Consider the following 27,541-nt stretch of genomic DNA (forward strand, 5'->3'; position numbering starts at 1 on the left):
ATTCAAACTGAAAAAGTATGAATAAAGTCAGAGCCCCATGCAGCTGGACTGCTCACCGTTAATGTAGAGCTATATTCCTATCATGGACATAATACAAATTAAAGTCAAAAATCAAAACAGATTTGAAGAAATTTATCATTACGTCACTTACTCACCAGTGGCTCCTCTGCAGTGAATGGGTGCCGTCAGAATGAGAGTCCAAACAGTTGATAAAAACCCCACAATAATCTACATCACTGCAGTCCATCAATTAATAACTTGAAGTGAAAATCTGCATGTTTGCAGGAAACAAATCCATCATTTAAGTGCTTTAACTTTAAATTGTTGCTTCTGGCCAAAATACAAGTCCATAATCCATAATAGCGCTTCCTTCCTGTGGAAAAAGTCCCTGTTGTCCTCTCACATCAAAATCCACCAACATAAATGTCTAGAACTGTTTTGGACTGCTTTCACAGTGCATATTTCTCCCCTAACTCAAATGAGACGACGACTTCACTGGAGGAAGTGCTATTATGGATAATGGACTTGTATTTTGGCTGGAATCTACGGTTTGAAGTTAAAGACATCTTAAAGATGTATGTGTTTCTTACAAACACAGCATTTCGTTTCACAAGACTTTAATTGATGGACTGGAGTGGTTTGTGTATTACTTGTGGAATTTTGATATTTTTATCAGCTGTAACGATTCACTATATATTGGACGAGTCCCAAATTTTGGACACATTACATGAGTAATATGCCTCTCGCATATATCTTTTTATGCATGCACCTTGTGAGGTCAAGATGTCAAAATATCCAGGTTTAAATCTATTCATTCCACACTGACACGTCCTCAAGATTGTGACTTGAAACCAAATGTGCAAAGAGGATGGCAAGCTTGGATTGCAGCATAAGCTTACGGTGATCGATCAACCAACCAGCTTCCACAAGCCACCCTGCACCTGTCCCTCTGTGCTGTCACTAGTTGGCATCATATTTATCTCAGCAGTCATCTTGAGATCTTCATATGCAAATACTTTGTACTAGGCTTCACAGATACACATAAGCCTACTATAATCAATTAGATCCCTTAAAACAATTACACTGTGGTAGCAAACAATCTGCTAAAGATGAAACACAGAGGGCACAGCTGTCTGATAGTTTTTAACATGTTTAGCAGATGCTTTCATATAGTTTACACAAAAAGTGTAAAAGTGAGGCAAAAAAAAAAAAAAGGCAGAAACTCTAGCCTAATTCTGTCGAGAAGCTGCCAATCAAAATGCAAGTGAGGAGGTATTCATCTGCTAAATGTTTCTGCCCGGAGATGAGAAGCACACAAAACAAATTGATGACCAGAGAAAATTACGCTCCACTGAGCTAATGTTCTTCAGATGAATGACCACAATTTGAATTTCTATTTTTGGACACGGTCAAGGCAGGCTCAGAATAATCCTATAGGGCTATAGATGAATGGATCGGCTCATGGACGAGCATATATATGAGCATCATTTGAATTTGCATGTTTCTCAGTTTAATCTGGAATCTTACAGGGGATATAAAGAGAACGCAGGAGTGTTTGTTACACATTAATTATTGCTCACTGCAACACTGACATCTAGAGACACAGTCTGGAACTGTCAATCCATTAAACAAGACACTCATATTGTTCATTAATATTTTAACACTCTACAACTGAATGATCATGTCATCGATGTACATTTCTAACTGTTCTAAAAGCCTTTCCGGGTATATATACATATATAGCCTTTTTTCTCCTATATATTCACTTATATATGCCTTTTGTCCTATATATTAACCTATATATATAAATATATATAGTACACTGAAGTACATAAATGAAGCAAGTGGTTACCTTTTAATGATCCATGTTTTACACTCAGGCATGCGACCCATGCACTCCAGAGCAGCACTGTAAGACGCGAGGTTGGGTTTCAGACCTGCTTCTTCAATCAGAATGAACAAGCGACGAATGTGATTGATGGAACCCTGTTCAGCACAGTTAAAAATGGCTTTACACAGAGTGTAACAGAACAACACTGAAACATAGCACATATATATATATATATATATATATATATATATATATATATATATATATATATACAAAAAAACATGTGTATATATATATATATATATTTATATATATATATATATTTTTTTTTTAATGCCATGTAATAATGAAGATACAGGAGCAAGCAAAATACTGAAATATGTATAAAATAAAATACTTTAAAATGAAATAATTTTTTAAATGTAAGACTAAAAAGGGAAAAGAACAAGCAAAATACTGAAAGATAATGACCAATTATAAAAATTAGACTAAATTTAGCAAGAAAACAAGCAAAATAAAAATTTATTTTGTATTCATCACATAATCGAAGGATCATGTGACATTGAAGATTGAAGTAATTGCTGCTGAAAATGTAGCATTGCCATTTCAGGAATAAATTACAAAAAAAAAAAAAAAAAATATATATATATATATATATATATATATATATATATATATATATATATATATATATATATATATATATATATATATAAAATAATAAAAGCTATTTAAATTTGCAATATTTCTACAATATAACTATTTATTATTATTTAAAAAAAATTTTTATCAAAAATTTGTAAAAAGAGAGATGCAAATGGTCAAAATTTTTGGCCCACATCTTCATTACAATGTTGTATGCACTGACATATGCATTTGTTTACTATATTTTAATTCATTGAATTTTGTTGTTTGAAAAAAAAAAAAAAAAAATATATATATATATATATATATATATATATATATATATATATATATATATATATATATATATACAATATGTTTTACAAAAAAAAAAAAGTTGATATAATGTAAAAAGAAAGATGCAAACGTTGTTACTTTTTTGGCCCACATCCTCATTATGATGTTGTAGGCGCTGATTGACAAGTGCACTCGTTTGGATAACTGACGGTGTTGAGAAAGTAGGCAGCTCTGAGCTCGAGCTACATCGTCAATGAAAACACATGCCTCCAAGTAACAACGAATTCTGAGCTGAGGATCTCCATAGCGGTTTCCTTCCTTATCCTCCAGAAGCTTTTCAGGAGCACTCAAGCTCTGCTGGTCCACTACATTGTCTACATTAAGCTCCTCTTTCTCATCAAATTCTTTATCTGCCAGTTTCTCTTGTGTAGACGTGCAGCCGTCTTCACTGTTGGAGATCTTTTGCACTCCTGGAAACCTGGCAACTGAACTCTCTAAGACTCTTGAAACCTTGTGTTTAGACTTTTTTTGCACAGCACAGACCTTGGAGGACATTGTGGTAGATACAGTGGCTTTGGAGTCTTTTACTTTAGTGTTTGTCTCACTTCTTTTGCCTGTTGTGATAGTTTTTGTAGATGTAGCAGGAAGCATCGAACTACCTTTGCTGCTTTTACCCACAACTGGCTTGTCATGCATTCTATGTGAAGTTTGTTTTTTGTGATTAATCCACTTTTCATGCTTGAGTTTCTCCATCCAGCGATTTGCGTGAGGTATGAAAGGCATGACACCTTCAGTTACAACTTTTTTGGCAGATGGCCCACTTTTAAGCATTGCTGCTTTTTCTCCCAGCAAGTTCTTTTGATTATTCCCAGGTGACGTTTTCTTTATTTTCTGCTGAACTTTGATGATTTGCACCTTTGAATGTTTGACGTCTACAACGGAGTCCGACTGCAGCTGTTGGATTCTGGCCTCCAGAACTGTGAAAATTATTTTAAAGAGAAAACTGTAGTGCACATGACAGTATTATGCATTTATAAAAAAAGTCAACTTTATTGAAAAAATGTTAACGATTAACATCTATTAATGTATATCAAGTTAGATAATTTCAAGTTTAAATTTGATATGTATCTCAAATGCTTGATTGCTTCATTACATTGTAAACTATATTAAAACCCATGCATATATTTAAAGTTGGATATACAAATACATTCAGCACACTCAGGTAAAGCAATATAAGCATCAAAGATAAAAAGTGCATCAAAACAATAAAAGTATAATACAGTTTTAAAATAAGTTCTTTAAACATTAGGATGTGTCCAGTTTAATTTAATTTTTTCTGAGCAAATATGTATGACTATCATACATTTTACCACGATTTACAATAAAAAAAAAATAAAAATAAAAAAAAAAATAATATTAATAATAATAAATATATACACACCCACACATACAGTATATAGTTAGAGAGGGATTTATATTCAGTTTAACAAGTTTATATACAATTTCTTTGAATATTTTGAATAAGAATCATTAGATGACATTAAAATACTAAAAGAAATTAACGCATTGTAATTTTAAATATTTACCAATCTTTGCTACTATTTTTCAAATAACTAGGTTTTATCTATTGATCAGCAATAAGTTTTTAATTAAATATATATATATAAAATATAGTATGATAACTTAACATTTTGTATCTTTTAATAAAGGACACGTCAGAATATTTAGACATTTTATTTTCACAAAAGCTATTTGAAACTTTAAACTAAACAACTTTTTTAACATGCATTTAACATGCTTTCTATGCATATAAAATCACTTGCAAATGTTATTTGATGCAGACACCAAAATGTGACGTCTTGTCTTTGACCCTAAAGCAAATCTTGGCTACATGAATATTAGTATCAGAGCAAAATCTATTTCTATCTATAAAAGCTATATTTTCTCACAGCTCTATATATATATATATATATATAATGTTGAACATATACAATAACTTTATCTGCATAAACTCACATAATATTTATGTATTATATAGCAAATCTTAATTGCTGGATTGTTTATATCATTGTAAAATATAAACTATTCTATTGTCCAGCTCTATTCTGCTAAGACATGAAAATATTAAATACTATAAACATCAGCATTGCAATTTTCTGTAAATCTGATATGAGAAAGTCTGTATTGTTAAAAATGCTACATAAATAAAACCGACTTAGCTTGAAATTAAAATCTGAATAAATCTAACCCAACCTAAAAACTCAGTTTGACCTTAAAAATGCTATAAAATCAGTTGTTCTCATATAACATCAATGATATACATTAGATATATAATCATGAGGGGGGGAAAAAATTCATACCATCCATCAACTGGGACTGTTGCCATAATCTTTTCTTCGCATCGTCCTTCTTAGGGATGGCTGAATAGTGTCTTTGGTAAATTGTAGCCCATGTTTTGTCTGAGGAATGAAAGATAAAACGGTGACATAAAAAGTTTACCAACTCTACTGTTTGTGTTAGCTGCTGGAATACAATAAGAGACATAACACCCAGTAAAACAAAGAATCCATACAGACATAATAGATCTAGATTAGACGGACATCAAAGAAAGACCAAACGTGCATCAAGAAGCAAAAAACATCAAAGCATCCTTGTGACATGATTATAAATGATCATCAATGTAAACAAGTCAGCTCTTGATTTTTTTTTTAAATATAACGTTACCTGATATAAAACAAATGACAGTAACGTTAAAATAAAAAGACAGACTTGACGTGATGTGATTACTAGGACAAGACAGATGACAGAAATAAAACTGTTTATCATTACCTTGTATTTGTCTCTCGACATTACTCCGTAGTCTGAGACACAGGCGGCAATAATCGCCATTCAGAAATCTCCAAACACTTCTGTCAGCCGCGAAACCCCGAGTTAACCCTGCTGAATATGCACACAGTCTCAATAGTGTCATGTTGTTGATAGTTTTGAGACACCGCGTTATCCCATGCAGAAGGCCGCCATATTGTTCAGACCTGACTAGTTCATCAACGATACAATGAGCCCAGAACTCAGAGCGACGAGTAGATCGACCAAATTTCATCTTGAGGTAGGATGAAAGACCTGCTAGTACGGTACACCTCATATTTTATTGATATGTTGTCACTTATTTCATGTAAGCTTTAGGAAATGTTCTTAACGCAAGGGGAAAACAGGGGACTAGTTGACTTTTAATATTATAAAATTATTATAGCTATTATATAATCAAATACTAAAAACTTGTTATAGGGTATCAAAACTGTAAGTTGTCTTATCTTAAATTTACTTGTTAGGTCTCTTTGTTTTACTTATAATTATGTTTAATATATTAAAAATATTTACTAAAGTAGCATTTTTCGATTGGAGAAGGCTCAGTTTGACAACATTTGTTTACATATATAAACATTTAAAATACCAAATGAAGAGATTAATTAGATTTAAGTTGTAAGATATTAAATGATTTATTTGATATCAAATAATATGCGATATCAAAAATGCCTGTATTGGTTAGAAATTGTACAGTAGATGGCAAACTTTGCCAAGTTATATCACGCGGTCCAGTTCAACAGGGGTCTCCAAACTCGCTCCTAAAGAGTTTTGCTTCAAGTTGCCTCAACACACCTGCCTGGAAGTTTCTAGTATGCCTAGTAAGACCTGAATTAGCTGGTTCAAGTGTGTTTAATTAGGTTGGATCTAACCCCTGCAGTACAAGGTTCAATGCGTGCTTCGGTATTTGCCACAGATATCAAGGGAACAAATGTTCCTTCAGTTTTTAATTTTTCAACTTTATGTGCCATCTTTCTGAGTTATATAAATATGATATTTTCTGTGTGGTTGAGTGATTTAGGCATAGGTAATATTTTGTATTAATATTTGAATACATTACATACATTACACATACAATACAGACCAAAAGTTTGGACACACCTTCTCATTCAAAGAGTTTTCTTTATTTTCATGACTATGAAAATTGTAGAGTCACACTGAAGGCATCAAGGGCTATTTGACCAAGAAGGAGAGTGATGGGGTGCTGCGCCAGATGACCTGGCCTCCACAGTCACTGGACCTGAACCCAATCGAGATGGATTAGGGGTGAGCTGGACCGCAGACAGAAGGCAAAAAGGCCAACAAGTGCTAAGCATCTCTCGGGGAACTCCTTCAAGACTGTTGGAAGACCATTTCAGGTGACGACCTCTTGAAGCTCATCAAGAGAATGCCAAGAGTGTGCAAAGCAGTAATCAAAGCAAAAGGTGGCTACTTTGAAGAACCTAGAATATGACATATTTTCAGTTGTTTCACACTTTTTTGTTATGTATATAATAACATATATAATTCCACATGTGTTAATTCATAGCCCTTGATGCCTTCAGTGTGAATCTACAATTTTCATAGTCATGAAAATAAAGAAAACTCTTTGAATGAGAAGGTGTGTCCAAACTTTTGGTCCCTACTTTATATATATATATATATATATATATATATAAATATAATGTTTTATTTTTTTTACTGTATTTTTGATCAAATAACTGAATAAAAAAATATTGTTGACCCCAAAGTTCTGAACAGTAGCATGTGTGTTATTTAGGAGGTAAGAGAGCCTATTAAACATTTAATTAGCTCTCTGAAATGTATCTAAATAAGTCAGTAAAACACATTTATATCAACAGTTCGATGGCAGTCATCTAAGCAATTTGTGCATATCTAGTAGGTGGAGATCAGACATTGTTTGTCACTACAGTTCACAGGGTCACTTTTCTGACAGGCCCATTTGATATTTCAAGCTCTGGTGTGACAACCATTACTGGGTGACTGGCTGTCAACAAAAGGAGAGAAGAGAGACATTCAAGATCCTGATAATAACTCCAGCTAGGACAAGGCTGGTATTCTCTGGGACTCTCATATTCAGACTTCTTTGCAAACCTATGAGAAAGGTGTGTTTCTTTGTTTTTGGAAGTAGGAGCTGCTTTTAAAATGTTTGATTAGCCAATGCTTCATCCTAGTATGGGTTGAAGTTTTGGAAAAAGGACAGAAAAATGTTCCGGAAAGAGAAAAATTCTCACTCTGATTTTAGTCCTCTAAACAATACAATAGTTTGTGTATTTTACAACCACATTGAGAGGGTTAGTATACCCTAATGCAACACATGTAGGAAAGACTCTCCACACCTGTCAATACTAATAATTCAGAGTCAATATGCTTAAGAATATAAAAATAATAAGAATAAAATAAATAAATATATAACTAAAATCCTCAGGGCACTTGTAGGCAGATTTGCTTCAGTTTCCACAGTTAGTACCAAATATCTCCCACATCTGAGAAGCATCTCTCTTTGATTATCGCTAATGATGAAAGTTCACCAATCATATCTGCAATCTTTTTTTTTTTAAGTACCAGTTCATGTTATCACTAGTAGATCTCTGTCAATTATCCCAAGACTCTCAGGACTCAGGAGCTGTTGTTTAGATAGACTGCTCACTTACAGTATCACTGATTTCGGCTACAATGGACAATGGTCATGAAGCAGGAAATGCAAATAGGCTTGTTGAAGATAGATCTTCAGTTGTGGCGGCAGTGGACAGATCCTGAATTAGAAACGGATGTTTATATAGGCGACCGCACAGTGTGGCACTCTGGTTATCTCGGCCACCTGCGTTGGAGGAATCTAGCAGGAAGTCTGTGGTTGATAGTTTCATAGTGTGTTGCATATCTGGAGTGTGATTGTGTGATTCACCTCAATAAGCCAATCATTTGGGAGCGGCAAAATTATCTAAGAAAAACTAGTCCATATAATGTGTTATGGAAAATTTGTATTAAAAAAATACTGGTAACTCTTGGAATACACTGCTTCAGTGTATTCAGAATTTATGCTGATGTTATTTATCATTAGTTATTAATGTCAACTGACCTCTGTCTGAAGTGAAATGGAGAGTTTGTGTTGGATGTGGGTGATGGAGGGGGACTGGAAGAGTCTCCGTATGTTAGCAGGAGAGAGAAAACAATTAATAATGGGAGCTATTAGGGGAAGCTTGTCGATGCAAAGAGGGAGGTCAGGTTTCAGGCCCTTTGAAGGACTTTGATGGAACAAAACAGGCCTCATTACTGAGATATTATCTCTATTCATACACTTCCAGAGTTGACGGGAGCCCTGCTGGGAAAGAATATGTTCCTTTCGCCAGTAAACATCCCACATGGCCGAACATATTTTCTCAGCTCAGGGTGCAAATGGCATTGCATGGCATCATGGGAGCTAAGCAGAAGCCTATATTGATGGCCAGCGATGTGTGGAATTAGAGATAGTTACCTTTTCTGTGAGGTCATGTCAATCAAGATTAAGTTTCATGTTTTGTTTTGTTTTGTTTGTTCCAGTTCATTAAATACAGAGTTTCCAAATCTGTAAAATGTGTAGCATTTAAGAAAACAAAAGAAAGAAAGAAAAAAAGGAATAAATAATACTGTTCCAAAGTTGGGGATCGGTAAGATAATTTTAATATTATGATAGAAGTCTCTTAAGCTTACCAATTTTGAATTTATTTGATTACAATTGAAAATAATTATATAAAAATATTCAGATAAATATTAATTCCCATGATTTTTAGCAGTCAAATTCCCCACCTTTGCTCACTTTTCAGTGTCACATAATGTCACGGTTGGTAACATTGATCTCTGGGTTTTGCACCTTGTGGGTGAAGTCTGTGTTACGCGTCAGCACTGATTAGTTTGTGGGCGTCTCCATTAATTGTCATCAGGAACAGCTGTCACTCATTACTCATCCCTATATATTGGCTTGTCTAGCGTCTTGTGTTCGTGAGAGCCTAGACCTAAAGACCTATGCTTTGCTTTCTTGTGTGTTTCTGCGTTGGATGTCCATGTCTCCCCGGAACCCCGTCACTCTATGCAACCCACCACCAAGCAACACCACTTACCTTCGGCTCGCTTCCCCGCAGTTCCTGTATCACCCTCTCCTGCTGCCTACTCACCTCCGCCTTCCGGATTCGTCACTCATCACCACCATCTTGGACTGTGCATTCCTCCCAGTGTTGTTTGTGTCTCAAGCACTGTCTGTATCATTGTCTTCATTAAATATCATTAAGCTCGCACTTGCTTCCTGCCACTCCTTCAGAAATCATTGTAATATTCACTGTTAGCCATGTTTAAGATTTATTGAATGGTTTAGAGCATGCCAGTTGTCCTGCTGTGTCCTGAATGAAAGAGCTGTGTTGTAAACATGCATTGAGCTGAGGTACCAGCATTCACATGTTAGTTTAAGCAAGTTTATCATCACATCTGACATTTGTGTGGGGACATGGGGACAGAACTTTGTTCTTGAGGTTCTAAGTGAAAAATCTTACAAAGAATCTAATTACCAACAATTTCCAAGAAAGCGGGGGCTGATGTTAAGGACTTCCGGGGTTTTTAAGTGTGCTGGAGGGGCACAAGACTGCGCATACTGTATCTGCATGGAAGGGTACTTCTGTCAATTTTGACAAGATTTCTAAGATGTTATGAGCAGTTTTGAGAGCATTGCTATGTGGTTGCAGAGGTGTTTTCTGGTGTTTTTTCTTTGTGGTCCAAGTCAAAATAGTCCATCTGCAAGTTTCCATCTCAGGTAATCTAGCAATCATAAATCACATATATCATTACTTTAAAAAAAAAGTAATAGCATACTTCTGCTGAATTATCTATGATCAGAGGTACTATTCATGTCTGTGGAATTAACATAGCAGGATAAGAGCTCAAACTTTAATACAGTTAGGGGTTTGTTCAAATCCCTAATCTTAAGTATGGGCAAGTAATAGTTATTCTTGCCTCAGAAAGCTTCATTAATTAAAAAAATGCATCCACATTTACAGCCTTTTCTCAGACTGTTACCAGCTGTACAAGCACGCAGCATGACAGTGATGGGCACTTTTCTGTGCCATCCGTTTTTTTGAGGAGCAGAAACGTTGGTGGGGAGGTGAGGAAGGACTAAGATGTATTAACACTAGAAAAACGACTAGGCTTTGAAGTACAGTAGCAAGAAACTCAAAGGCAGACAGGCCCAAGCAGATGGAAATGACTGCGAGAAGCTGAAAAAGACTGCAGACTGCTGTCTCCATAGAGTTTTATAGGCTAAGTGTGAGTGCTAAAGCTTCAGAGTACTGTTAGTTAACAAGCTACAAAGTGTGAAGTGACTGATTTCCCGGCAAAACATACTCTTCAAGATCATTTTCATCCTCTGCCCCTGGGCGGCACACTTCATTGAAACCAGGAGGTTTTGAAAAGTATGTTAGTCTTTCAGACCTGAGGTTCGCTTAGACAAATGTGCCACAGCATGCCACTCATTTAAGTAAAGCTCACAACATATTGAATTGAGCTAAACAAGGAAGCTGTAAATATTTTACTTGGTGTCCTTTCAGAAAATTAGCACTTTTTAAGCTCCAAGCTGTTCATGAATAAAATTTCACAGTCATATTTACCAGGTTGGAAGCTGACTCAAATGTCCATTGGGACTGTCTACATACAGTACAAGTGCTATTAGAGGTAAGGGAGACCTTTTTTTCTGCTCAAATGTATAATTTTTTTTAAAGTGGTTATAAAGACTTAACTTTACTTCTGTACATACTAAATTGGGTGTATTTATCAGCTGATATTTACCTGATGATTAACACTGTAGTAAATCACTTGTGATGGCAACAGTTTATTTTGGTTCAGGGCAGGATGTAAAGTGATATGGCACATCTGAGGATGATAAGTTTCCTGAAGGGAAATAAATGACAGTACAATAAAAGGTAAACAATAATGAGAGTGACATTCACTTAAAGTGATTATGAATAATCCAGGCCCCACCCATCTCTTCTTAGTCCCCCAGATGCAAGCCCTGCCCTGAATAAAATGCAGGAAGGGACTACGCCACCCCACCAAAGAGCAGGCAGACAGCAAGGCACAGAGAGTGAGAGAGAAAGACACCCATTTACAGCTTTACTGCCTTATTTAGTCCGTCAGACTTGCTTTCACTGCCACCTCTATCTTATCCTCTCCCTTTCTTTCTCTCTATAGTCTTTTTGAATCTTTCTCTCTCACACACACACACACACACACACACACACACACACACACACACACACACACACACACACATACATACTCATTGAAATACACTAATTCAACTCAGCTCATTCACAGGCACGGGTCAAGCAGCCTCACATTTCACCTGGCTCTGCCCCTGGCTGAGCCCTGCAAGGTGCTGCCACCACACAGGACACAGGCTCCTGCAACTCTGTCAGGTTGGACTGAGGGACCTAGATGCTCATGGACAATTTAACAAGATCGAGTCATTTCTTTAGGATGGAATTGCAAAGTTCTCATTCATCATTCTGAAGAGCAAGACCAACAGACAGCTGGTTACAAGACCAAAAAGAAACACCTGAGTTTGAAATTGGTCACTTTCGTTTTCAAGGATTTTTTTACCCTCTCTTCCCATGTTCCTGCTTATGGATTCTGCGTGAGGCAAAGTGCCCAGCGAAGACCCGCATCATGCCAACTACTTGTGCGAGGTGCACCTTGGGAGTCTGACCCATCATGTGCAAATGGACAACTACTACCGCTGGTCTCCACTCCAACCTCACCTTTACCGGCTCAGCCCTCCCTTCTTATCCTTTTCCTTTGGTATGCCTGTCCCTGCTCTTTCTGGCTTGCTCTGCTCTTGGAGGTTGCCAGCCTGCACTGGGCCATGAACCCCTTCATGCGCTGACACAGGGCACAAACTACTCATGGACTCTGGAGCGGCACACACGCAGCTACAACCACCTCGAGGGTGACGTCCGTCTTCGCCACCTCTATTCCGCCAACAAGTTTTTTCTTTGCATCGACAAGACAGGCAAGGTGGATGGCACTCGTCGGAAGAATTACCCTGACAGTGAGTAGATGGCCAGTGTTTGTCTCCATTCATGTGTTCCTGCAGAAAGGGAGTGGGGCTCATTTGGTCTTTATGATCTTCCATCAACTCTCTTATCACTTGTGGTTTATGGCTCTTTTATTCCACTGCTCGTAGGGTCAGATTTTTATTATGAGTATGCACAGTACAAAGGTGTTGCTAGGTAGGATTTGTAATAAGCAAAACATTTAATTGGAAAGTGAATGTCCATTTGAAATATGGATAGTCTGTCTCAGCCCCAGAGCCAAAAAAATAAAAAGTGTCCTAATTTGTCTTATTTTTTTTATGTATATCTATTCTATATTGTAATATGTTTGAGTAGGAGGATTTACCTTAAAACTAAAAGGCAAATCCTTAAGTTTTAAACAGAAAATGTAAACACAGTTGTAAATTTAATTGGCAGATAAGTTATGTATTCAACATAAATGTTTTGTTGTAGAATCTTATAATGCTCTGTACACTGTCAGAAAAGTTAAACCATTAGGTGAATAATTTAACTGGTTCATTACCCTAAAAGGGATGACTTTCTACTACTAAAAGATGTTAATTAATACTTTAGAGCATTAATGTACTCCCAAGGTTCTACTATAAACCATTTAGGAATATATATAAGGTATATAATGTTTTCCCTTTAAGGGTAGTGCCCCTGTGAAGAGCTGTTGTACCCCTTAAGGTATAACTTTTGCAAAAAAAATTCTAGGATTGTATTGTATATACTTTTACACGTTAACATTTTAGCCCTGCAGAAAATTGTGGAAGTTAGCATTTAATTTTAAAGTAGCAGGTGCAGTTGGTCTTTAGAAAACCTACAGTGATAAATAGACCAGATGTTCCTTACAAATCACTCTCCTACCTCCCAGGTTGATTCCATTATCTTTACACTTTTCCAACTGGAGTTTTACTCTATGTCATCCTGTGTCAGGGTACAGCAGCAGCCTTCGATTAGTTTGAATTTGGGATTTAACTGGTCTGGGTCATGGAGATCACAGTGGGTTTGACCCTGGTTGTTGTGTAAGTTTGTTGTTGTTGCAAAAACGAGTGAGTCAGACTTTTTTCCAGGCAAGTTGCTTTAACTGTGCAGATCTTAACTGTTGCATGACATTTGTTTACAATTTTCTGCTCTTCACGGTTGTATCAGATTAGCTTAGATGCTTGTGCTTGTTACAGCTGGGTGAAACAGCCCTCAGTAGCAATTTGCTTGCACATTTACTTACCATCCTCTCATTTCCTGTCCCTGAATTAAGGTCCTTTTTTGCAAAGAGGGTCCCCTTTACAGAAATTTACGGTATCCTGCATTTACTTGTATCATGGAAATTCTAATTCAATAACAATTTGTAGAGACTGAGAATGAAAAACCAAACAAAGTTTTGTCTTTGTATTGCTTTAATTCTCTGCAGAGAATGATCTGGTTTACACACAGCTTCTGAGTCTGTGTGCAAAGAGATAACACACAGACTCACATCCCACCTTTTATAGTATGTTAAAAGATACATTGACAGACAGACAGACTAGGACCTTTGAGCCAATCATGTTGCTCAGTGCACATCACCTCATAACTCATGTACATCTCATGCACCTCTCCCTGGTATGGACTGTCTCAGAACTAATTGTTCCTGGTACATGGTCCCTTTTTAGAAGTTTTTTTTCAGCCTAAAGCAGTTACGTGCACAGGTTACACAAAGAACTCAGTATCCCTATGGGCTATATATACTTCCTTAATCATTGTATGTTAAAAAGATACCTAAATGAGATTAATGCAATCAATGCCAAATTAACAAAACTAAACATTTCCATAACACTGATCATTTTTGATCACTTATATTGATTAAATGTAGATACATTTGTGAACACACTACCCTTATAGTTTACATCAATCATGTAAATTCAAGATTTTAAACACCATTACTCTCATAAGGGCGAAAAAAAGCATTTGCATTGTTTTTTTATGGAACATAGTCATTCCTAACATATAAGCAAGCTATAAAGAAAACAATAACTCTTATATTTGATTATATGTAAAAATCTAAATGTGATATTCAAACAGAAAAAACTTTCTTAACTTTCCTTCCAGCTGCATCATCTTGTAACACGGACAATGACCTGCTTTAGTCCCTCTTTATTCTACAGCATGTAATGCTTACTACTACTCTTCTTCTGTAGAGCTGCTGCAGGTGTCAGATTTTAGCATCTCATTGTCTTCATCATTTTCATCAGAAGCACTCACATTATTCTTACTTTCACACAAGACATTGTACATTAACATCTGATGAACTACTAAAGATTTCATGATTGAATTTACAGTTATTCTAATCATTCCCACTACACAAGGACACATACACAGCAAAAATAAATTCATGGCCAGTACTGAGATGGCAATTAACCCAATGTATTCTTTCTTCTGCCATGAACCCTTTAACCAATTCCATTCCCAATCATCATTGACATTTACTTCTCTAGCTGTTAACCTGTGAATTGAATTAGTCATGTTTTGAATACATTTCCCACAAGTACGCACCCCCCCGCTAGGAGATGTGGAGAGCTGGTCCAGAACAGTCTTGCAGTGCAGTTAGCCTCAGCCCTCGTAGTTTCTTCTTGATGCCTTCCATCATCACTTTAGTAGTGTTTTTGAAACGTATCAGTTCATACCTTGCGATTTTGACTTAGATTTGAAGAAGGCTGACCCCAAGCACCGGAATTACAGCATGGAAGAACTTCTCAGCTCCGTTCCACAGCCTGTGTTCCCTCCTGTCGAGTTGGTCGTGTAGTTTCGCTGCAGTGGTCAGATGGTATGTTTCCTAACAACTCAAGTCCCTCGCTGTCATCCGTTGGCCCAAACTGACCTCAGATTACCCCCACCCAGTGATGTTGCTGCGTGTTCAGCTCCCATACACCACTGAATGTTTGTTCTCCTAAGTCAGCCAGATATCCCCCTTGGCATTGGGCAGCTGGTCAATCACTTTACTGAGCTGTAGCCCTCTGGTGGAGCTGGAACCTTCCTGCAGTGACTTGCGTGCACCCACGTAGCTCTCTCTGCCACTTTCACCTCTAAGTATTATCAGCAAGACCTGATATCATGCTAGGCTCCTTCCGCTGGCTTGGGCAGAGCATCCTTGACCTGCTGAGATATCTGAGAGAGAACAAGAGACAACTTTCGACAATACTTTAGCATGTAATCTTCACACAAGGCTGTAGAGGACAGTGGCTGTGCTTCTGTTCCAACTCCATTGGAAGTTGGCCTGTCAAACTAAATTTCAAATGGACTCAAGTTAGACTTTGTTCTTTTTTGTCATTCGCATATACATTAACACAATGGGGTGTGCTTTTAAACAAGACAGTCCTATTTGCTCACAACACTTCATTAATTTGTTCTTTAATGTCACACCTGACTGATATTTCCATTTGCAAAAGGTGTGCTATTATCACTTGTAAATTATATTATCAAATCGCTGATTTGTAAGTTGGTGTGCCTCTTGAGACATCATTTGCCCTCTGTCCACTTTGCTTGTGGCACAGATCATACATGATTGACAATATACTGTAACAAAGAAAGTGAATCTCTTTGTGAACCAATATTGATTTAGCAAATCAAACATTCCACCTTATCTCATTTGACCTAGGCCATGTTAAAATTTTGCATAGTGTGGCAAAAAAGTGTTTTGGCAGACATGATCTGTCTTCAGTACTCGGCCAAAGATGGTTTGCACTCGGCCGTTGTTTCTTCTCCTCTGCTGTTGCAAAAGCTTGCATTGCTGTAAGATAATCAGAAGGGAATGTGAATTAATCATTGTTAAATGTTACACAGGTAAAATAAAGTTCTGTTCTCATCGCTGCATCCTTTGCTGTGGCATCAGCTTACTTGTTACCTAAAAACAAAAAAATCATAACTTTTGGAATGTGTGACGCATTTGCAGATAGCAACTAACTTTGGTAGCAAAATTGCTTCTAACAATGCTGCTATTTTATCATGAATTAGATCGGGCTTACCATCAGACTTAAAAAATTTCCTGTGCTTCCACACTGCCCCAAAATCATGACAAACCCCAAAAGAGTAACGAGAATTTGTATAAATGGTAACTGTTTGTCCTTCAGCAATTTTGCAAGCCTCCGTCAATGCTACTAATTCAGCCACTTGCGCAGAGCAATGCGCGTGGAGCACTCCAGGTGTTATTGTTGCATATGGAGTGGTTACGGCGTAATCTGCTCTATTCTGGCCGGTTTTGGGGTGTCTTGATAGAATTAAGTCAGTATTTTCTAAGGGGGTTTCTTTTAAAATCTGGTCTTGGTGGACAGACCTGTTCAAATGTGGCAACACAATCATGTTCTTCCCCATCCTGCTTCGTAGGGAGCAGTGTAGCTGGAATTAACACTCTGCATCTTTTAATTGTGATGTTTGGCATTTCTAATATAATTGCATTGTACCTGAGACACCTGGCCTTTGACAAATGGGAGGTTTTCTGTTCCAACAGGATCACAGAGACCATGTGTGGCATGAGCAAAGTCACATCAGAGTACCCCACAATTTCCCTTGAAGCTAAAATAGCTTAAATAGGCAATTTTGGCATGCCGGAAGCTACCGGATCGAGCTTTATGAAAAATAGGCCACAGGTCTCCCCCATGATCCTGTAACAGAACAGAAGTCAGAAACCCATTCTCTCATCAACAGTTTGTACAAATTTCTCTCTGGGTCTGGGAGTCCCAGTGTTGGTGATGTTTGTAGCAATAATACATTCTTAAATGCTTTCTCTGCTTCTGGAATCCAGGTCAGTTTATCATGGGGTTGCAAGCCCTTCCAATGAGCCAAAGTGCTCAAGGGTGATTCTTTGATAACATAATTTGGAATGAACGTTTGACAATATGAACACATGCCCAACAATGACATTAGTTGCTTTTTCATGATAAGCTTTAGAATCTTTTGAATTGTCTCTTTTAATTTCTCAGATTAAGATTCGCCATTTTTAGTAATATGGTCTAAAAATGTCACCTCCCTTTTTACAAACTGCAGTTTTGACAAACTGGCTTATGACCCTCAGCAGCCAAAAGTTATTATGCATATTTCGTTATCTTTTTAACAGGGAAAATAGGTGTACGCACAGGAGAATTTTCACAGAGCACAATTACCTCAGCTGCTCTTACTGATTCAAAAACTGGTGTTCAGCCCAGCCACTTGAATCATGGGGAAAGCTCTGATGTGCTCTCCTTTTTCCTCCAGTTTTTTCTAGTTCAGGCTGTCCGGCTGCAGTGTCACTCTCTCATGAGCTTTAGATCTGGTACTGACTCCGGCCATGGAGTATTTCATCATTCCGATGACATTGCTGGTGGCAGAGCAGACGGTTTGGATGATGATGATGCTGTTAAAGTTGTGCTTGTCTCTCGTCAGATGGCAAGGACTGCGGTGCAGATGCAGTTGCTCTGTAGGATGGAGGCAGCTGTGGTGGTTGAATCTGTTGAGGCTGTGGCATTTATCGATGGGGTGAAGCCAGGAATCCAGATCAAAGTCCACTTTGGCACACGGCAGTTCTCTAAGGGGATAAAGAGAAGAATTCTGAACAGTATGATCTGTTATTTTGTGAGCTTTTTCTACAGAACTATAATTTCTCAGTTCTTTCCTAAATGGCATTCAAATTTATTTCTCAGCGTTCTGCTGCTTCATGCCTGTGATTTAAAAAGTAAAAAAAAAATTCCTATGTTTCTGAAACTTGACTTTTTGCTTGTTTTTCGCTTTTTATATTCTCTTAATTAATCACATTTTTCCAAGCTCTCTTTTATATTGTTAAGGGCTGTTATGCTAAAGGTACCATTTCTTTTTTTTTTGGAAAACCATAATTCTCAACCCAGGGTATGACTTCCATAATTATTTCCCATATTTCTTTTTCATGTCCAAATCATCAAGATCAATCTTACATTTGACATTTCCAGACCCCATCCTGCAATCCTCGAATTTACCTGGAACGCGTCCTCTTTACCTCACACTTGGTCATCACCACCGTGTGGCTTCGCACTTACTCGCACAAAGTCTTATCACCTTTGTCCTGCTTACCTGCAGGCCCATTTCCCATACCCGCGAAAAACTGTTTCACGTACAGGCAAAATGTACGCGTACATGTGAAAACTCGTTGCACGTGTATCTGCGAAACCATGCTATAGCTCCACGTACCCGTGAAACAACCGTTCACGTACCGGCGACCTGTGGGGTGGCTTGGACTTGCAAGATAAGGTCTAGGAATATCAAACCGCAGTTTACCAAATTAGAAACCCAATTTTGTAATTTTTTCAATATGAATGGAATTTCAAAATCAGTCTCACCGTTTATAGCACGCATTTTCTAATCCGTTGAGAAACCAGCAGTGAAGGTCCACGAGCCCTCAAACATCAGTCCCCCCTTCCCTGAAACCTTTTGGGGTTTAGGGCTAAACCCTTTGTGGGTTTAGGGTGATCAGCCAACTAATGTCCTCAGGTCCCAGATGATCAGCTGTGGAATCCCATCCTCATCGCCAGGGGCGCTGCACAAGATCCCGGGCCCTATGCATAGGCAGTCCTAATGCCCCCCCCCCCCCCCCCCCCCCCCCGAAAATATATATTCCAGACTTTTCAAGGGCCCTCTCTTCCTTTGGGGCCCTGGTAATCAGTACTGGTTTTACCCCCAGTCCGGCGCCCTGCTTGTCGCCAAGTTTGTCATGGAAATTCTAATTCAGTAACAATTTGTAGAGACTGAGAATGAAACACCAAACAGAGTTTTGTCTTTTTATTGCTTTAATTCTCTGCAGAGAATGATCTGGTTTACACACAGCTTCTGAGTCTTTGTGCAAAGAGTTAACACACAGACTCACATCCCACCTTTTATAGTATGTTAAAAGATACATTGAAAGACAGACTAGGACTGTCTCAGAACTAATTGTTCCTGGTACATGGTTCCTCTTTAGAAGTTGTTTTTCAGCCTAAAGCATTTACTGTACGTGCACAGGTTACACAAAGAACTCAGTGTCCCTATGGGCTATATTTACTACCTTGATCATTGTATGTTAAAATGAGATTAATGCAATCAATGCCAAATTAACAAAACAAAAAATTTCCATAACACTTGTCTTGCAGAATTTCTCAGTATTGCATTTCCTTGCCTTCGCTTTCCCTTCAGGGTTCACATTAGTAGAGGAAATTTTAGATTTTCACAAAAAGTGCTTTGAAATATACAACCCGAATTCCGGAAAAGTTGGGACGTTTTTTAAATTTTAATAAAATGAAAACTAAAGGAATTTCAAATCACATGAGCCAATATTTTATTCACAATAGAACATAGATAATGTAGCAAATGTTTAAACTGAGAAATTTTACACTTTTATCCACTTAATTAGCTCATTTAAAATTTAATGCCTGCTACAGGTCTCAAAAAAGTTGGCACGGGGGCAACAAATGGCTAAAAAAGCAAGCAGTTTTGAAAAGATTCAGCTGGGAGAACATCTAGTGATTAATTAAGTTAATTGATATCAGGTCTGTAACATGATTAGCTATAAAAGCTTTGTCTTAGAGAAGCAGAGTCTCTCAGAAGTAGAAATGGGCAGAGGCTCTCCAATCTGTGAAAGACTGCGTAAAAAAATTTTGGAAAACTTTAAAAACAATGTTCCTCAACGTCAAATTGCAAAGGCTTTGCAAATCTCATCATCTACAGTGCATAACATCATCAAAAGATTCAGAGAAACTGGAGAAATCTCTGTGCGTAAGGGACAAGGCCGGAGACCTTTATTGGATGCCCGTGGTCTTTGGGCTCTCAGACGACACTGCATCACTCATCGGCATGATTGTGTCAATGACATTACTAAATGGGCCCAGGAATACTTTCAGAAACAACTGTCGGTAAACACAATCCGCCGTGCCATCAGCAGATGCCAACTAAATCTCTATCATGCAAAAAGGAAGCCATATGTGAACATGGTCCAGAAGCGCCGTCGTGTCCTGTGGGCCAAGGCTCATTTAAAATGGACTATTTCAAAGTGGAATAGTGTTTTATGGTCAGACGAGTCCAAATTTGACATTCTTGTTGGAAATCACGGACGCCGTGTCCTCCGGGCTAAAGAGGAGGGAGACCTTCCAGCATGTTATCAGCGTTCAGTTCAAAAGCCAGCATCTCTGATGGTATGGGGGTGCATAAGTGCATACGGTATGGGCAGCTTGCATGTTTTGGAAGGCTCTGTGAATGCTGAAAGGTATATAAAGGTTTTAGAGCAACATATGCTTCCCTCCAAACAACGTCTATTTCAGGGAAGGCCTTGTTTATTTCAGCAGGACAATGCAAAACCACATACTGCAGCTATAACAACAGCATGGCTTCGTCGTAGAAGAGTCCGGGTGCTAACCTGGCCTGCCTGCAGTCCAGATCTTTCACCTATAGAGAACATTTGGCGCATCATTAAACAAAAAATATGTCAACGCGACCACGAACTCTTCAGCAGCTGGAAATCTATATAAGGCAAGAATGGGACCAAATTCCAGCAGCAAAACTCCAGCAACTCATAGCCTCAATGCCCAGACGTCTTCAAACTGTTTTGAAAAGAAAAGGAGATGCTACACCATGGTTAATATGCCCCGTCCCAACTATTTTGAGACCTGTAGCAGAAATCAAAATTGAAATGAGCTTATTTTGTGCATAAAATTGTAAACTTTCTCAGTTTAAACATTTGCTATGTTATCTATGTTCTATTGTGAATAAAATATTGGCTCATGTGATTTGAAAGTCTTTTAGTTTTCATTTTATTCAAATTTAAAAAACGTCCCAACTTTTGCGGAATTCGGGTTGTAGGTTTCATGACTCCATTCAGCAAATTCAGAATCAGAACTGTTCTTTGCATTAATTTTGTTAGTGTTGCTTTGCTGCTTTCCGCCTTGTCCTCTGCAAAGCCCTCAGTATCCGTCAACACTGCTGCGTTGCCCAAACAGCCCCGCACTGACTCTCCCTCTCACTTTTTCCAACTATCGCCCCCAAACTCTCAGGCGCAAAAACAGTCGGAATTAGTCAACGGGCCCTTGGCTAATTGAGGTAGGAAAATAGTGTATCAATCCCAGTGAACTGAAGACTGAGAGAAGAGGCTTTGATGCAAAGGATTGAAAGAGAGACTGAGAGGTAAAAGGATGTAGGGGATATTATTGAATATTAAGTGCATTTGCATTGAGAAATACTTTGAGAGTTTTAATCAAACTTCATTCATTATTCTTTTATAGAGTTGTAAATGGGCTAATGACAGCATGTTTGGAAGATTGCTCAAGTTTAATATGTTAGCAAAATTATTTTAGATAGCACTGCTTGAGCCAGGACAAAATTAAGCACACTTATCTGGAGGAAATGTCTTGCATAATAGTGCAAATGATTTCAGAGCTTAATCGGTCACAAAATATGGCCTTGTTTTGGCTCCTATTCCTGAAACTTGTTTTCGTCCTGGTGATGAATGGAACTCAGCACTTTTACATTTCAGGATTCAAAGTAGATTGATTTCAATCAGCTACAATAAGATTCTCATCGTTCACAGTTAATGGCCCCATAATGCAAACTAGACAATCTGATTTGACTATAATCTTGCAGTTGGAGGTGAATGCAAATGGAGGTTTGTAGTAGTAACTGGAAGCAGTGTCAGGTACTGACAAAACTTATTGGCTGATGGCAATACAAAAGTGAACACTGTACCAATCCCTTCACTAGCAACTATTCTGCTTTTACATAAGCGTGATGTGAAGGGAGAGGACAAGAAAAAAATATATATATTAAAGTCAATTTCATGGTTTCACTATGCTCTCAAAAAAATGTATTAGTGACAAATCGTCTACATAAACATTTACCATTTATATCTTGCTTGAATCTTTGACGAAATTATGAGTAGAAATAAAAATGGTAGGTAAAAAGGTAAAGGCAACAATTAACCACCACTTGATGGGTGGTGAGTGAGAAACTAGATAAATCTTAAACCAATGTTTCTGTCCATTCTTGTCTTTTCCAATGTTGTTTTCTTTTACACTTTTCACATTGCAGGTGCTTCTAAAATATTGCTGGCTGACAAAACTGGCTTAGCTCTTTTTTCCCCACAACATTTGGCTTTAAAAAGAACACTGTTGAAGTCTAGGGCGTATGTGGTTGAGGACATCAAATGCTTGACTTGATTCCAGGCAACAACACCGCAGTTAAGGAAATAAAGTCATGCAACAGGCATAATCAGAAAAGTCACTTTAGCTAAAATATGGTCATTTTGCAGTTTGCCAGGCCTTTTCCTCCAACTCCCCCTTTTTTTTTTCATTTCAGCTGTATTTACAAAAGTTGTGTCATGTTTACCACGTTTTCCCTCACTTTTCTGCATCTTGCTTTAGATGTTACCGTTTTCCCTAGCTGTGATTTCATAGGTGTGTTGAGCTTGGACTCAAGTCACAGGAAGAAACTCATTCACCCATTTTGAATATATTGTGGAATTATTTAAAATATATTTAAAAAAAGAGAGACTGTCAGTTTATAGATGCCAAGAGGCCAGAAAGAGAGATTGTTCACTACTGAATGTTGTCACATAAACCCTTGTAGAATCATGGGAGGTGAAAATAAATTCACAATGTAATTTTTATTGTTGTATCAGGTCTGCGTATGTGTTATATGAGAATTTTGAAGAATTAGAGACAGCTGAATTTAGAAAATGGTTTACAATTCTCCAGAAGTATCTAAATGACAAGAAACAGTTATAGGGTTTCTCAAACAAAACTGGTTAAAGCGTGAGAAAAGGCATGTACTCTGCTAAGGACCTTACCTATACCTTATCATAAGTGTATAGCAGTGAAGCTCCTGGTCTGTGACAGTTTAAATGCTAAGGGCACATGGGTGCTAGGTGATTCCAGACGCTCCTGGGAAGTCTGGGAAAGTTGCTTACATTTAGCCTGTGGGGGCCTCTTGGAGATTTTGGTGCCAGGAAAAAAAAGAAAACCCTACAAATCCTGTCTATTTAATCCTTCCAATGGACATTGGTTCAGAATATAGTAAGAAAATGCATGAAATCCCTCTCTTGCCAGGTGTTTTTGGCCATGAAAAAAAAAAAACTGAGACTCTGAGAGTTTTGATGGCCCAAAGGCAAGTTTTGATGTCATGAAAGGATGAAAAGATGTGTCACAATTAGTAGTGTGCAGCTAGGTGCAAGGAAGAGCTAAGTAACTACTTTAAAAGCCTTTGACAACTGACTAAAGGCATATTACAAGTGTTAATCCCACCACAACCAAAACACACCTAATTATTTTAGAAAATCAGGTAGGCCTAGCAAACATTACTTAAAGGCTTAAAATTTTCTTGTTAGTTATCAAAATACATTTGCATACAAGATTTTGCAATGAGTTAGTCAAATTTGCCATACTGACCAATGAAAAGTTGTTTGGTTTGAAAGTGACTACTGTCTAAACTGTGCTTCACACATCACTACAAATAGACCCTATTTCCCCACAAAGTTTTGCACCTTTACAGTAGATTTTTGCTTAGTAACAGTCTTCATCTATCTAAGTATACATGACAAATTGTGTATTTAAATATTTAAGGATTAAATACCTCCTTCTTTTCATGCGCACCACTCCAATGTCACCTGTAGTCCAATTTATGTTTATACAGTCTAGACGAAGATGAGCTTCGCATTTTCTAGGTCTATCAGCTCAACTTGGCAAAATCCTACTGCCATTATTTCATTTACATTGCAACACCTGTGTGACATTTTAATATGACAAATTATTTATTTTGCTTCCTTGAAATCAAACTTTTAAAGAGCATGTAAACGTACTTGAGCTACACAGAATGTCAGTTTGAATCTAGTGATCTCTAATGAGATCAGAAAAAACGGCCAACGATAACAACATAAAACTGTGCCTAGTCTTTTGATAACTCAACTAATGCAAAATGTATTTACATTAAAGTTCAAGCACTCTGTATACCCAGTGGTGCAATTACTGACAGGCAGTCTCACGGTTCAGAAGGTACTGCTTAGATTCTCTCATCTTCACTAGCCAAACGGTAATGTTTGGAGAAAATTGACCCAAGGCCATTTTTTCCTGAATAAGAAGTCATTAGCACTGTTATTATTATTATAACTTTTTGTGAGCGATGTAAAACGAGTATTAATTAGATCAGTTGGGAACCCACAGCTTGGCTAACACATGCAGTACCATATGCTGACTATCATCTGCCAAAGCCAACACAGCCCACTTCTCTTGGTTCTGAGGCAAAACTGAACAGACAGACAGACTTGGTCTCATTGTGACTGGGTTCAGGCACTAGGCAGCTGTGAATTAAAACACCCTCTTGGGATTGTAGTCACTCTGAATTGAACTTTTGATTAAAGCTGTTCACCTTCAAGCGTATGTTAACTCAGACAGTGTATCTTGGAGACTCTGAGCGACTACTGTGGGATTCCCCTGCATGCATTAATCACAATTTGATATTTACACATTCTTCATCTGTCTTATTGCGGTAACATTAATGTCTAAAACTGCCATTTTGGGTTAAATATCAGAAGTCGAAGTGCAGGCTTATTAAACTGATTTCTCTTAGTCTGAAACTATACAAAGGAATACTGTCTTCTGCTGTATGTCTCCTACTGGGTTTCCTTGCAGGTTCATTGTATTTATCAGTGGTTCACCTCATGCTTTCTTGACATAAATTGATGCTCTTTATCAATTGTCTATTTACAATAATACATCAATAATTTAATGTGAACAGTATAGTCCCTTAGGTGTTACAAGCTCAAGTTTCTAATCAGACCTAAAATCTTAGGAGACTCCATATAAAATATATTATGATAAGATTGTGATACACACAGTGTACGTCTTTAAACCCTTATACAGCTGACTTGTAAAACAATAGCAATAAAATGATGCTGAGTCACCTATGGCTACCACTTAAACACTTTGATCACATACTTTCTAACATAGCTATTTCAATTAAATTAATATTTTGCTTCACAGGTAGTAATGTGAAAACTGATTTGGCAGCTTTTGCTTTATAAAACCCCATGTTATTACATTTTATTTTAATATCATTTAATATGTTAACATTTGTGAATGTCACAGTGTATCTGTCTTCCATTTGAAAGGGCGTTGCACAATTTGCAACTGGCATAATCATAGTTGTAAAACAACTTACATATTTAAAACAACATGACAACAAACAACAATATAAAACAGTGTAAAACAGCCATATAACCATAGTAGCACAGTTTACTTTCACTACCGTACCAGTATATCGCTACCGTAAAAAAAAAAAAAAAAGTATTCAGCAAGGATACATTCAATTGACTAACAGTGACAATAAAGACATTTATAATGTTACAAAAGATTTATTTTTCAAATAAACTTTCTATTTATCTAGTATTCCTGAAAAAAGTAGCACAGTTAAAACAAAAATATTAAGCACCACTACAGTTTTCCTCATTGATAACAACAAGAAATCTTCTTGAGGATCAAATCAGCATATCAGAATGATTTCTGAAACTTAGTTGTCAAAGGAATAAATTACATTTTAAAGTATATTCAGAGAGAGAAAATAGTTATTTTAAATGTAAAAAAATATTACACAATATAGGAGATTTTTTTTCAAAAACATGAAAATCTTAACAATCCTAAACCTTTGTAAGGTAGTAGTAATACACTAAGACTTGATGATTCAGAAACTCTTTCCATAACTTATCAGAAGTCAGATTGTTTGCACGAAATCAGACATTGGACAACAGCAAAAGGCGGGCCATTGTGAGGCCAACTATATGTGCTGAATGGTTCAACAGCTTTATCTCGCCACCTAAAGATATAAAGTAATTATGATGTGCTGAAATGTGCTGTCCTAAAATGTCATGTAAGGGCATTGTCATTGAGTCCATTCAGCACAATGAGTCATAAGCACACATAGGAATTGGCCCAACTGGATGTATGCGTTTGTTCACTTAGTTGTTGATGGTTACTACTGACAAATTAAATGTGATTCTATGCTTTTATTTGGCTATTAAAACTTGAATCAGTTTTCCAGAATTATAACCATAATTATTTACTGCATCTCACAATTGGCTGGTTTTACATTCCACTAAACTTTTGGCAAGCAGACTTCATCTGGAACCACTTTGCTACTGTCATCATTAAGAAGCTGTTAAGATTTATACATTATCTCAGTTTACTGATTAATTTTTATTTTTGTCTTGTCCTATCACCAAAACTGTTATTTAGAAGCAGTTCATTTTAAAGAACTGCAAATTTCCCCGCACACTTTTCAATATCTATTAAGTTTCCTGTGTGGCCAATTAGCTGAAACAACATATTCAGGATAAATGTTGTCTGTCAATTTAGTGATTCTTTATCTGCAAGTTTACACATAGCAGGGCACACTGCATGTTTACGTATTTATTCTTCTTTATACATGTCTAATCATAGCCAGACCTCATTTTATGCAAAGTCTCTGGGCTGAGTTTCCCAAAAGCTTCGTAAGCCTAAGAAGTTCGTAAAAACGATCACACAACTAATCTTAATATTACGATCTGTTTCCCAAAAGCATCGTAACTTAAGTAACACTTGAAAATCATCGTAGAACTACGAGTGCTCTGGAGTAATCGTAAGGCCCTAAGTGCATTGCAAAAAAACAGATTTATGCAGTCACCTGCAGGAAAATCGGCAGATTACACCTTTAACTTGATTCAAGTGCAATGTGATTAAAATATAATTAATTAATACATTTTTTGATATTTTGTTATATATAGAACTTGACACTGCCTAATTGCCATTCTGAAGCTCTTTGGATCATGGGGAGATAATAACTCTTTGTTATTAATTTCAGTTGCATATTTTCAGATTAGCTACGATCAGAA

The 27,541-nt window shown here is 37.2% G+C and overlaps 2 protein-coding genes across 2 annotated transcripts in view; one reads left to right on the forward strand and one right to left on the reverse strand.

Moving 5' to 3' along the window:
• Positions 1–5,798, reverse strand: part of LOC132131102 (DNA-directed RNA polymerase, mitochondrial-like) — a 47,350-nt gene extending 41,552 nt beyond the window's left edge. Inside the window, exons 1-5 of the mRNA XM_059543038.1 lie at positions 5,582–5,798; positions 5,113–5,211; positions 3,472–3,729; positions 2,891–3,345; positions 1,853–1,986 (exon numbers count right to left, since the gene is read on the reverse strand). Coding sequence (XP_059399021.1) covers positions 1,853–1,986; positions 2,891–3,345; positions 3,472–3,729; positions 5,113–5,211; positions 5,582–5,723 — 1,088 coding nt within the window. The 5' untranslated portion in view covers positions 5,724–5,798. The remainder of the gene's footprint in view (positions 1–1,852; positions 1,987–2,890; positions 3,346–3,471; positions 3,730–5,112; positions 5,212–5,581) is intronic.
• Positions 5,799–11,999: 6,201 nt separating this feature from the next.
• Positions 12,000–27,541, forward strand: part of LOC132131797 (fibroblast growth factor 22-like) — a 32,572-nt gene continuing 17,030 nt past the window's right edge. The window contains exon 1 of the mRNA XM_059543918.1: positions 12,000–12,683. Within this exon, the coding sequence (XP_059399901.1) occupies positions 12,347–12,683 (337 nt within the window). The 5' untranslated portion in view covers positions 12,000–12,346. The remainder of the gene's footprint in view (positions 12,684–27,541) is intronic.

This window comes from Carassius carassius, chromosome 48, assembly GCF_963082965.1.
Source record: "Carassius carassius chromosome 48, fCarCar2.1, whole genome shotgun sequence".
NCBI classification, from domain to species: domain Eukaryota; kingdom Metazoa; phylum Chordata; class Actinopteri; order Cypriniformes; family Cyprinidae; genus Carassius; species Carassius carassius.